Source organism: Pinus tabuliformis, chromosome 2_2, assembly GCF_031772625.1.
Source record: "Pinus tabuliformis cultivar Carrire ecotype Pingquan chromosome 2_2, CPIR1, whole genome shotgun sequence".
NCBI lineage: Eukaryota > Viridiplantae > Streptophyta > Pinopsida > Pinales > Pinaceae > Pinus > Pinus tabuliformis.
In genome coordinates this window covers 1,080,521,138-1,080,534,391 of record NC_142300.1, presented here as the reverse complement: position 1 = coordinate 1,080,534,391, position 13,254 = coordinate 1,080,521,138, and the positions used below count along the sequence as shown (strand labels likewise).

Genomic DNA, 13,254 nt, shown 5'->3' with positions numbered 1-13,254 from the left:
TCACCACGAAAAACTACTCGAACACGTCAAGAAAGCTCAAGCATCAAAGAAGGAACTCAAGGAGCGTTTATTAGAACAAGAAGAAGAAAATTTATGTTTAAAGAACCTTAACCAAACATTAGTAGAACAAATCAAGTGTTTAAAAAGCGAAAAGCACAAAGGCCAAAAGAAAGTTGACTCAGAGAATGAGGAATGCTTACGTCTAAAAAATCATAATCAAAATCTGCTCAAACAGATTAAAAAACTTAAGGACGAAAAGAAATCATTGACGAATAGGTTCAAAGAACTTGTCGCAAAGGAAGCATCAAAATCTCCAGATGTAACAATCCAAATTGAAGAAACAAACATCAATACCACTAATCTCATAGTTCAGGCAAATCCAAACCCTATTGAAGTAAAAACGTACTCAGAGGTTGTCGTTCAAATAGAGGAGACACCAAATAAGGATTCAGTAGTTAAGTCAACAACAACAATGCCTGATGGAAATCAGGAAACTACCATAAAAACGTTTAAGGAAGTTCAAACAAGAAAAATTCCTTATCTACATCCGAATCACAAGAGTAGACACCTTAATCAATCTACAAATCTATATCACACAGAACATAAACAAACTTATGTTTCGAAGAATATTGAAGTGAGCTCAATCTGGTCATACGATAACTATTCACCACACATCTCCAAGGATCAAAAGATTCCCCAGAAGATTAATCTAGGATGGTCCAATCCGTTTTCAGTACGACAATTTTGTCTATCACTCAGAACATCATATCATCTTGTATCAACAAAGATAAAAGCTCAGAACAAGAAGATATTCTGAACAACAGAAGAGATCTGATTCTTCATCAGTAAGCTTTGAGGACAAAGCTTTTTGAAGGAGAAGGCAATGTTATGAACATAAATTATGTAAAAATAAATAAAAATAGATAATAAATAATAATCATAATAATATAAATATAATAATAAATAAAAGTAAATTAACTAATGGTTTTTTGAATTTTTGACCGGAGAATCCACAGTAATAGAGTTTTTACACCAACGTTTCAAATCCCAAATGGGATCCATCATCAAGGTAAAGAGAAAGATGATAAAAGAAGAGTCAGATGGAGGAAATGTAGATCTGAGGCTCTTCATTATTAACTAATGGTTAGTTAGGTAATAATGAAAAGGCATGTCTTAGAGACATCCTTGTTTGTGAAAGGGTACTTACCTGGCTATATATACAGGACCCTCATTCTCATTTGTACTCATCTTACATCAATTCTTTTATTCAATATACAATTACAATTACTGTCCTACGATGCATATCTTTGTTTACAAAGTATTTTAAATATTTCCACTGCGTATACGACTTATGGTCGTTACAAAGATGCAATTTCTGGGCATTCAATACTAAGAAAATTCCAAGAACATCAAATTGTTGAACAAAATGCTACCAGTACATGCCATTGAAAAGGGCATCACTAGCATTAATTAATTACATGCATTAAAAATCTTCAAAGAAAAAGGGAGAGCCCTAAGAGTTCAAGAAAACTTAGAGTAAGCACCAGGAAGGAAATGGCAACCCAAAGAGAATGGAGCGCTCAAAGTAATTCACCTATGTAATGGAGAGAATGAGTTGTTGAAGAAAAGGTGTCACAAGCAAGAAGTAACAAAAGTTTAGTAAAGTTAGGTACAGAATGTCAGGAGATAGAATGGGAATAGGATGATAGGAGATAGAAGGATAATGAATTTAGGCGGCCCTACATAAATACGTTACTGTTGCAAATGGTGAATCATAATATGGCATATGATAAGTAGATTTGAGTATATAATGAACTATATGATAATTAGGGTTGTGTACCCTAATTTTATACATGATGAATGACATATTTCTTGTGGCTTCCTCAATAAATTTGGTGAAAGATATGGGAATCTACCTATGAAAATTGCAACAACATTCATGAAACAAATTTATGAATAACGTTGGCATAGACTCATTTGGCTCAACGTTATTTGTGATATCATTATTCCTGGCACAGTGTTATTATTTAAATGGGATCATTCTAGCGATGGTATAAATGGTATTATTATAATAGAAATGGTTGAATGGATAGTGTTGGAATATAATGATGAATTCAATACATGCTCCAACATTGATTACAAAGACCCAACATAAAATAAACTACAACGTTCAAAGTAAATGGAGCGTTACACATTGACTAGATACTGAATAGCCTTTGAATGGAGATGCTTGACCTATATCATGTCTGGATGATTGATGTTATTTGGTACGACTATCATTGGGTGAATAATATTATCTAACATTGAGATATTGACTATTGAGCAACATTTGAGGAAGAATGGAAGAATGTAAATGTGAAAATTCCTTAAACCCGAGAATTCCTACTGCAACACTGATGATATTTCTTCTACTTGTTAGATTTACATGAACAAGTTATTTACAGTTTCCTACGATGAAACATCGAAATACATACACTGTAGCCTACACCATTTAAATAATATGCCGAAACAAGAAACTGGACAATAGATAAAGATACACACAAATGACACAGTTATTTTTGGACAAACGTCCTTGAAAAAACCCAATGTGGGAAAACTGGTGGAACAGATCTGAGGGTTTTTATTATTTCGCTGAAGTATTTTTGAATACAACTATTGGATGCTTTCCCAACAATCCAGTTATAGAGAATACCACTCGGCAAGAGAAACTAGTGAGATTACCTCACTCTACACTGCAAGTCCCAGTTGATCTGACTATTGAACCAATGAGTTCCCCAACTACTTCTGCACTACCCCTGCTGGGCCTTGCGTCAACTCAACTGGGAATCGATTCGCCTTCAGAAACCTTTTCCAGCCCTTCCGGCTCAGAAACGTCAGCCTCCTCAGCAAACTTGGACTTCTGCGCTGGAGGCCTCTGCGCTGCCTCCTCTGTGTGTCTCTCTGCCTGTCTGCTGAGTATTCTTGGCTCCGGAGAAGATCCTCTAGCCAAAACTCCCTCTGCCCCTCTCTGTGTGATCACTACGAATCACTGAGCTGCCTCTAGCTTCAACAATTCGATTTGACTGATCAACTCTCTATCTCTTCCAAATGATCCTCAAACCTCCTTATATAATTTTCTCGTTGACATTCAATGACCCATATTAGAAGCTAATCAATGGCTAAGATCATTTCTTCTTGATCCTTGTCTTCTTTTAGAAGTTACACCCATAGTTACATTAATACTCATTAATTATTTTAATTTCCATAGTTTAGACTTAGGGACCCATAAAAATAATTAATTATTTTAATAAAACTGTCTTCGGGTGGAATTTCCCAAAACACTTTCTGAGTTCTTTGGAATACATGGGCCCAAGCCTCTCTGCGAAATTTGAGACTTAGAGCACATCTGATACTATCAAAAATCAACAGTAAATTCATGGTTCAATTATTCAGAGCTATCGATTAATATAATCGTTCAATTCTTTAAGGCACTGCATCCAACGTTGAAATCGAATGACTTCCCTACAAAATATTACATCGGTGTCCCCAACATTGATTTTGCGTCTTAGTGGTGTGGAGAAGAGCTAATATGGTATTACAATGGCGTTGCAGAAGCATTGGGGCATATCATTGAGCAGTTTCTCATATTTTTTTTTAGGGTTTTGTGCCCTAGCAGTCCTAGAGGTCAAGCTGTTGGTACAATTGCAAGCAATGTTAATGCAAAGTTTATAAAATGCGTTTATATAATGCAAAGTTTATTGAATCGCGGAATGCAAAGTTCATAAAATGCGTTTATTGAATGCAACATTGTTCCATAGACAACGTTTATATAATGCGTTAATATGCAACATTTCATTTACTGGTGTGGCTACAACATTCCATTCACCATATGTAGCGTTAATATGCAACATTCCATTCACTGGTGCGGCTGCAACGTTAATATGCAGTGTTAATGGGCAATGTTAAATATGCAACATTTCATCCTCCATATGCAGCATTAATATGCAACATTCCATTCACCATATGGAAAATTGATATGCAACGTTCCATTCCCTATATGCAGTGTTCCATTCAACGATTTTATCATATCCTTCCAAACTCCAGTGTTCAATGGCGTTATATATGCAACTTACACACATTAAACTCCATTGATATTAACTCCAACATCTATTGGCATATCAACTCTAGCGTTTAACTCTAGCATCTACTTCTAGCATTTTCATGTTAAACTCCAATGTTATTATTATCTTGGCATTATTATTATTTTGTCCAGATGTCTGTAATGCAAAATGCAGTTTGTTTAGAAACTCAATAAACAGTTTATTTTTGATATGGAATGTATGTCAAACAATGTTTTTGTGATGACTTATTTCCATCAGTTATCAAATTAGAGCATCAACATCGTCGTTGGCATTTGGAGATGGCGTTTATCATTGATTATACCATCGTCTACATATGTGCATTGGAGTTATGGCTTTTGATATCTTATATATTGGTGGCAATGTTCTTATTACCAAGTGTAGTGTTGATATATTTTTTTTCTTCGTTTTATTGGGTTGTGTTCCTAATAGAATCTGTTCACCTATTCGTGTTGCAAATCAACCAACACAGTGACGTTAGAGATTATAAAGAAGGTGGGGTTGTTTGATGAATGATTGATAGATGGTAGAGAATCTAATTTTGGTGTAATGAAAGGTGTTCATAGGCTATTGCTATGATGCTTATATATTAGTATGGTGTCCAACGTTTTTATTGGCCGAAAAACCATGGAGGTTATCTTTTTGATGAAGAATGCAGAAACACAACAGGACATGTTGCGCATTGGTCATGATTCCCCATTTTGATAAAGCAAGTGAAATTTTGAGGTTTGGATAGTTTTATGGAATGTTATAAGGTTATCATAGCTAGTGGGTGTTGCCTTAAGCAGTTTGGCTCAGGAAAAATCACCACATGGTCAAAGTTTTGGAGATGCTGCAGGTGTTGCGCAAGTCTTCTGTGCATTTGATAGAAAAGGGAGATAATGGGTTGGAGGAATGTTTTCAGTTTCGGAGTTGTTTCATGAGTTCATAACTTTCTTAGGGACATTTCATGACAACCCATTAGCTTCATCTTTTTACATATGGACTGGAGGTATGCACAACTTGGATTGATGCGTAAGTTGCTGCGTAAATTGCTACGCAACTGGAGCTTAAATAATAAACAGCCTCCTTAACACCCTGAAATGTTTGCAAGATATTTTGTTCTGAGCGACATTGCGAGAAAGATTTTTCAGTACTGATTATTTTCTACAACAAACACAATGGTCAATTGACTTGAACAAGTAGAATACTTGGCCACTATCACCTCTTGCAGTTGATGTCAAAGGGGGAGGAATAACTGTGTTTCTGTCAATGCCAAAGGGGGAGAATGTTGGTAATATTGGCATTGATGTCATTAACCACATTGGTGGTAATTCATGCTACATGTTGAATGTTGAATTGGTGACAATCTACGCTTGAATGAAAAAGGTTGAAAGTGATGTGAAGTGCAAAGGCTATGCTAATCAATGTGAACACTAAACATTGTCAAATGAAACATAAACTATTGAGACACAAGCTGAAAAATATATGCTTTCATTGAACATAAAATGTATGATACAAGCTAATACAAATTTGATTTGTCTCTTGTAATCATTACTGGTTGAGTTGTTTTATTTCAGCTATAGTTTATGTTACAAATTGTTTTCAAAACTGAAAATGAAGAGACAAGCTTGTGAATAGTTTTTAGAAGACCAAGAGACAATGCCTCATTTCATATTCCTGCAAAGAATACAAACAACCAATATGGCTTGCTTATAAAATATACAATGTGGAATGGAAAAAGAACTTTTGGAAGTGAAGTAGTTTGCATAAGAAGATTGATGAGCAGCAATAGAAGAGGCACAAAGTTGAAAAGGAGAAGCAGTGCAATAGTAAACATGACAACAAAATTGTATATGAGGTAACCAACATTTGTGACTTGATGTTGTGATTGAGAGATTTTTGTCCCTTTCTATGTTGTAGCTTGATAAAGAACAAGTTGTAGCCTATTAAGGTAGGAGCCTCCTATGGGTTGTAGCTTGCAGAAAATTTGTGGTAGTTGGAGCTTCCTTTGAGGTAGGAGCCTCTTGTAGGTTGGAGCCTACAAAAATATGATGTAATAAGGAGTAGCAACTTGCCTTCACATCACTTTCAGCCTAAAATTCATGGTTTTCTCCCTTCGGGGTTTCCACTTATATCTGGTGTCTTCATGTGTTGGTTCTTGAATGTTGTGTGAATGTTCTTGAATTCTTGATAAATAAATCTGCAAATCTCTCTCTCTAACACGTGCAAAAGGAATTCAATAATAATAGAACACGTACATAAACCATTAGTTGCATAAGAAGAAAATTAAGTTGAGCAAAAGTAAAGATTTTGAATTACTGATTCAACCCCCCGTCGCAGTAATTTCCAATCATAAATATTAGACTTTCAACATGTGCTTCTACTAGTACTATTATTGTAGTCATACATGTCTTGATGTTGATGCTTTGGGTAGCATTGGGAGTATTTTCATGTGTGGGGAAAGTCAGCTAAGTGATGGGGCTTTGTGCCCATAAATGCATGTTATTTTGGTGACCCATGTTATTGACCCAGGGTATTGCACCTTTTGGAAAATTATAAGTACAAGGTTGAGTGATCCATTCTTTTGGGAGTTGGCGAGAGAGCGATTGTCCCAAGAGAGGGCTGAGAGGGCCTATAGAGAGCCGAAGAACCTAGAGGGCATGTGGTTGGCAAGAGAGCATCTTGTGGAGGAGAAGGGCAAGTAGGCCTTAGAATCCTTGAGGGCCGAGATGGCTTGTGGAAGGTGGTCGGTGATAGAGCGATTCTCTCAAGAGGAGAAGGTCTAGTAGGCCTCAGACCTTTGAGGGATGAGGGCCTGTGGAAGGTGCCTTGGAAAGAGAGCATGTTATGGAGGAGAAGGATGAGTAGGACTTAGACCCCAAGTGTGTTGAGAGGGCCTGTGGAAGGTGTTTGGTAAGAGAATAACTTGTGGTGGAGAATGTAGAGTAAGGCCTTGGATCCCTTGAGGGTCGAGAGGGCTTGTGGAAGGTGGTTTGTAAAAGAGCATCTTGTGGAGGAGAAGGCCGAGGAGGTATCAGACCCCTTGAGGGTTGAGAGGGCCTATGGAAGGTGGTTGACAAGTGAGCATATTGTGGAGGAGAAGGTTGAGTAGGCCTTAGACCCCTTGAGGGCCAAGAGGGTTTGAGTAGGGCTGAAAGGGTCTAAGCAATAACGTAGAGATGTGCATGGGCACGAGACATTGAGAGAGAGACTCTGCCAAGCAACATATCTGCATGAGTAATATTGCAAGTTTGTTGTGAGTGAGATACTCAACTGTGTCGAGTTTGAGGAAATAACATCGAGCAAGAAAGGAGATCCATATCAGCTAGATTGGGGATATATCTATGGTTTCATTAACTAGATCAGATATAGGGTAGTTGTGGTATATGTAATAGCACTAGATTTTTGTTGAAGAACTAATGAGAATTGTGTTTTGGGGCTAAAATTTATGTTTACTGTGTATGATTTAGTTGTTGGTTTTATTAATTCCAATGTGCAAAAACTTGTTTCTAGTTAGCTACGTCATTGTGTTTTAGTTAATTAGTTGATTTGAGTCTAGTACCAGATTTTGTGTGTGTGCATTAAGTCTAGTGCCCAAAATTCTAACATGGTATTAGAGCTTGGTCTCTGAGAAGGGTAGTTGGATTTGAGATTTGCATAGGTAACAACTCTTAGAGGGGGATGTAGGTGTTGGAAAATTTGGAGACTTGCAGATTATAACTTATTTTCCTTATCTTGATGATTACTTGTGATGTTAGTTGGCTTTTTGTTGCTTCTTTAATTTTGTTCATCAAGAAATTACCAAAAACAATGAAGATCACAAAGAGACAACATATACAGGATATAGGCTCCAAGATAGGGAAAGCTCCTCCAAGGGGAAAACCTAGAAAAATGCTTCTCTTCTCATATAAAATATGCTTACAAAGAGACTTCCAAGACCCAAAGACCAAAGCCAATGAGCCCTCCAAGCCCCAAGCTAGCCCCCAACAAGATCACCTTTAAGGCAACTTCCAAAACATCGATATTGCAAATTCACTACTACAACTTCGACCCCTGCAATTTCTTCATAGAATTTCAGCCCTACAACTTCTTCCTCTTGCAATTGGCAGCTTCACTGGCCCTAGAAACGAGACAAGAAAAGATTTAACTTCAAAAATTTGACTTCTGCTCTTCTTCTTCGTCCTCCTAGCTACTCTTCTTCACCTTCATTATTGCATATCGAACTTGTGCTTGATGAGTGTACTAAATGGCTATAGCTCCTCTCCTTTTATAGCCTTTCTTGAGGGTCAAATTCCCCTGCTTTAGGCTAACTTGATCTGCTACTTGGGCCGACTTGGTCTTGGGCTTATAAGTGGTTTTTCTTGATAAAATAATTATTTCTCTTTATTACAATGAGTTCGAATGGGACTATGACACATGAAAAAATTTATTCTTTATACTAGAAAGACCTAGAAAACCTAAAAGCACGAAGAACATGCTTTTTGACTCAAACTTGAGCATGAAACCCATACTACAAAAATAAAATATAATTTATTTTTCTTTTTATTCTTTATTTATAAATAATATACAATGTCATGATTACAATTAGGTCATTATGAAGACCGAACCTAGTTATAATTTTCAACAGTAGGAACTATTGCATGTAGCATACCCATGCCAAGAGAGTTGGCTAGGTATGACACACTGCTTGTATGGGCTGTGAAGGCCAAGATCTGCAAGTGTAGTGAGACATGGAGTAGATTGTTCACACAAGGAGTTGTGGATAGTTGTACCCTGGTGTGTAGATAGAGAGAAATGAATGAGAGATTCATTCATTAGATGTGCTAGGATCTTGAGAAAAGATCTACACAAGAGATTGAGAGGTTCATTACAACCTAGGTGTGAAGGTCTTGTGAAGAGATCTGAGCTTGCAGGGGTCAGGTAAAGGTCATATATGTTCCTATGATGGGAGAGGGATCAAGAATGCAAGACCAAGATGTCAAAGGGCTGCGATAGCGATTGGAGATCCAAGTGAGAAAAATTTGAGTGAAGGTCATGTAGAGACTTGAGGGAGTGAGGAATTTCAAGAGGGACTCAACAACTTAGATGAAGACAACCTTCAAGTTTAGGAAGTCATGGTACAAGATGGCCATGCAGGATGCTTAGGAGCGAGAGGCTTCTAGGAGCAGGGTGTCTTGGAAGGAGTGTTTGTCATACAACAGGAATTGCTTTTGTGTTGTATGGAGCCACTGTGGTAGTGGATCAAGGGTGGAAATGTGTTTCGGGTTAGAAGGTAGGGCCTCTTTAGGTGGTGTCATGAGAATGCATCCCTTGCTAAGAGGGAGTGTTGATGTTTTGGATAGCATAAGGAGTATTCTTACGTGTGGGGCAAGTGAGATAAGTGATGAGGCTTTGCACCCATAGACTCATGGTATTTTGATGACCCATGGTATTGCACCCTTTGGAAATGTATAAGTACATGGGTGAGGGATTCCTTCTTGTTGTAGTTGGCGAGAGATCGATTCTCTCAAAGGGAGAGGGCCAAGAGGGTTTGGAGGGCTTGCGGAATGTGGTCGACAAGAGAGTGACCTTCTCAAGAGGAGAAGGTTGATTAGGCTTCAAACTTTGAGAGTCAAGAGGAACTGTGGAAGGTGGCTTGGCATGAGTGCAACTTGTGGAGGAGAACGCTGAGTAGGCCTTAGAACCCTTGAGGGCCAAGAGGGCCAATGGAAGGTGGTTGGCAAGAGAGCATCTTACGGAGGAGAAGGTTAAGTATGCTTAAGAATGCTTGAGGGTTGAGAGGGCCTATGGAAGGTGGTTTATAAGAGAGCATCTTGTGGAGGAGAAGGCTGAGTAGGCCTCAAACCCCTTGAGGGTTGGGAAGGCTTGTCGAAGGTGGTTGGCAAGAGAGCATCTTATGGAGGACAAGGATGAGCAGGCCTTTGACCCCGTGAGGGTTGAGTGGTCCTGTGGAAGGTGGTTGGAAAGAGAGCATCTTGCGAAGAAGAAAGTCGAATAAGCCTCAACTCATCTTGCAGAGGAGAAGCTCAAGTAGGCCTTAGACCCCTTGAGGGTTGAGAGGCCTTGTGGAATGTGGTTGGCAAGAGAGCATCTTGTGGAGGAGAAGGCCAAGTAGGCCTTAGACTCCTTGAGGGTTCAAAGTTCTTGTGGAAGGTTGTTGGCAAGAGAGCATTTTTTGCACGAGAGGACCGAGTAGGCATCAGATCAATGGAGGGCTGTGAGGGTCTAAACAAGAGCATAGAGACGTGCAGGAGCACGATACTTTGAGAGAGAGAGATTCTTTCAAGTAAGCATGAGGTCTACATGAGTAATATTTCAAGTTTGCTGTGAATGAGATACTCAATTGTACTTGGTTCGAGAAAATAGAATGGAGCAACAAAGGAAATCTAGATTAGCTATATCAAGGACAGATCTAGTGCTTGATCTACTGGATCAGATCTAGGGTAATTGTTGTATATGTAATTTCCTCTAGGGCCATTATCTGTTGTACGGGAACCCTAGATTCTTGTTGAAGAACTAATAAGAATTGTGTTTTGGGACTGAAATTTTGTGTTTAGTATGCATGATCTGATTTCCAGTTTTATAAGGTCCGATGTGCAAAATTTGTTTCTGGTTAGGCACATCTGTGTGTTTTAGGATTGCCCTAGTAAAAACCAACAGAAAATGGGTCAAAAAAGTTGTGAGAAAAATAAGCATCAGGCAGCTATTATCGTGAGATTTACTATGCACTCTATTGAACATGCTAGAAGAATCAAACTTGTATGTGTCTATGTAGATTCTAGAGGCTCCATCATAGATGCAAAATTTGGTGCATCAGGATCTTGAATAACGAAGTCCCACTAAAGTTCCATGGTGACAGTGAATTTCATTTTATTTATCTAGATTTGGATTTCAAAGATGATATTTGCTGCCCTAGGTTAACCTCAAGTTGCCACAAGAAAGCATTTTTGACAGGTGAAACCAAATGAGAACTGTAGGTTTATTTTAAAGATGTGGAAAGTTCTTTTTGGTTGTGGTCAATCTGTAGTGGATCTCTATGTATGGTCTCTTTATTCTACATGCAATCTACAAGTTTGGGTGATTTTCAAAATATCTGAGAACTATAGATTTATTTTAAAGATGTGGAAAGTTCTTTTTGGTTGTGGTCAATCTGTAGTGGATCTCTATGTATGGTCTCTTTATTCTACATGCAATCTACAAGTTTGGGTGATTTTCAAAATATCTGAGAACTATAGATTTATTTTAAAGATGTGGAAAGTTCTTTTTGGTTGTGGTCAATCTGTAGTGGATCTCTGTGTATGGTCTCTCTATTCTACATGCAATCTACAAGTTTGTGTGATTTTCAAAATATCTGGCTTCATATTCTTCATCTGAGGAAGGCTGGGAGTCTATACAAACTAAAGCTAAAGAATGTTAGTTCATTTCTGAAGTTATTTATTCTTGTGGAGCAGGTTTGGTGGGAGGCAAATACAAGCTGTGGAAGATGATGGAACCATTAATCACGCATTAATTCGAGACGAGAAGGAGGAGGCAGAACGATTAGAACGTTTTGGTGCAGAACTTGAAGCTGATTAAGTCGTTGAACTTAATTGCATTTTTTATTGTAATTTATTTAGAAACACGTTATTTTTAGGTCAGTACTCTGATAGTCTCTCAGATTTTTAATGTAGCTTAACAACTTGTAATGATAATAATAAACATTGATTAGATTTGCCCGTATTTGGTGTCTTCTATTCGACAACTGCTTTTGTTTATACCACCCTTCTGTTTTCTGATAATTTTTTCCTAATTTAGTAGTGGCTTCGTGATCATTGTGATGAAAGTGTAGAAAAATCTTCGCGAGTGACAATTTTCGATTTATCCCTGTGTCTGATTTTTTTCCCAGATTATCTCCTTGGTCTGATTTTTATCATATTAATATTATGTGTGATTTATTGTATGCTAGCATCTTATTTTAGTTGTGGAAAACCATTTATTGTTAGATGTGCCATGAAGCATTAAATGTTACACAAATGTTTTCTTACTAATGGTCTAACTCTCCATTGTAACATGACTCGACATTTAGAGAATGCATTAAAAGTACCTCCCTAAAATCTCTTATTTCAGTGAGTTGTTAGGGTGAATATACTCTGAGTTGTTAGGGTCAACTTTCTCCTCGTGCAAGTCAGTTATTGGTGATAATTCCTTGTATATTTCTCACATGGTCCTCACAGCTGTAAGGAGGACCTGTGGTTTTTATGATTTTAGCATGACAGATGTGATCCTTCTCTACATGAATTGCATAGAGAGCAGGGAAATACAAATTTACAGTACTAAACTTTGTGTGAAAGTCGGCCCTGTCTCAGAGAGGGAGAGGCTGGCCCAGATCAGGATTTATTTTACAAGTATAAACGACACAAATTATAATCAGCAGTCTGGACACTCTTTCAAATTGAGGTAGGATGGGACTGTAGCTTTAACATTGTTTCAAGATGAAAGTGAAAGAGAACAGTTCACAGTTTTTTGTTTTTTTTTTTGGGTAATTAAGTTTATGAATTCCATTAATAGTACATATTTTTGGATGTTCTTGCTTTCCCCTCAAGTGAATGCTGGAAGATATCTAACCTTGTTTTATAGGCCATCCCATATTGCCAAAAAATGGTGTTAGACACCTAAATTGAGCAGAATATGTAAATAATTTGAAGAGAGCTTGGAATAGGAATTAGAAGTCCAATACATTGGAGTTACCATCCTGACCTGGCATGGTATCAGAGCACAGGTCCCAAATTTAGTCCTCTGCCCATTGTAACTCCTTTTTGCTGCTCTTCCTAACACCTCTGTCAATTCCGTGGCTTGTTAAAAATGCCTGTCTCTCACTGTGGTAACTGTGTGCTCATTCTTCTATTTCTGCCTGGTATCTTTGTGTCGTCCAACACTCATAAATGTTCTATGCTCTACCAACACTCATAAATGTGTAATGCTCTACCAACACTCATAATGTCTGCTTTTCATAATGAAGCTTGACTATCAATGCTCATAATGTTCACCTCTACCAATGCTCATAAATGAAACCTCTTATGAATAGAATAGAATGAGCTTGACTCCACCTCTTCTGACAAGATCTTGTCTCCACCTCTTCTCTGCTCAGTAGATATTCTCGCCATTTTCATACCGA

At 37.8% G+C, this 13,254-nt stretch overlaps 1 protein-coding gene across 1 annotated transcript in view; it reads left to right on the top strand.

Annotated features, from left to right (window-relative positions):
- Positions 1 to 11,819, top strand: part of LOC149197135 (uncharacterized) — a 249,099-nt gene extending 237,280 nt beyond the window's left edge. The window contains exon 13 of the mRNA XM_089405742.1: positions 11,552 to 11,819. Coding sequence (XP_089261868.1) covers positions 11,552 to 11,675 — 124 coding nt within the window. The 3' untranslated portion in view covers positions 11,676 to 11,819. The remainder of the gene's footprint in view (positions 1 to 11,551) is intronic.
- Positions 11,820 to 13,254: the final 1,435 nt, after the last annotated feature.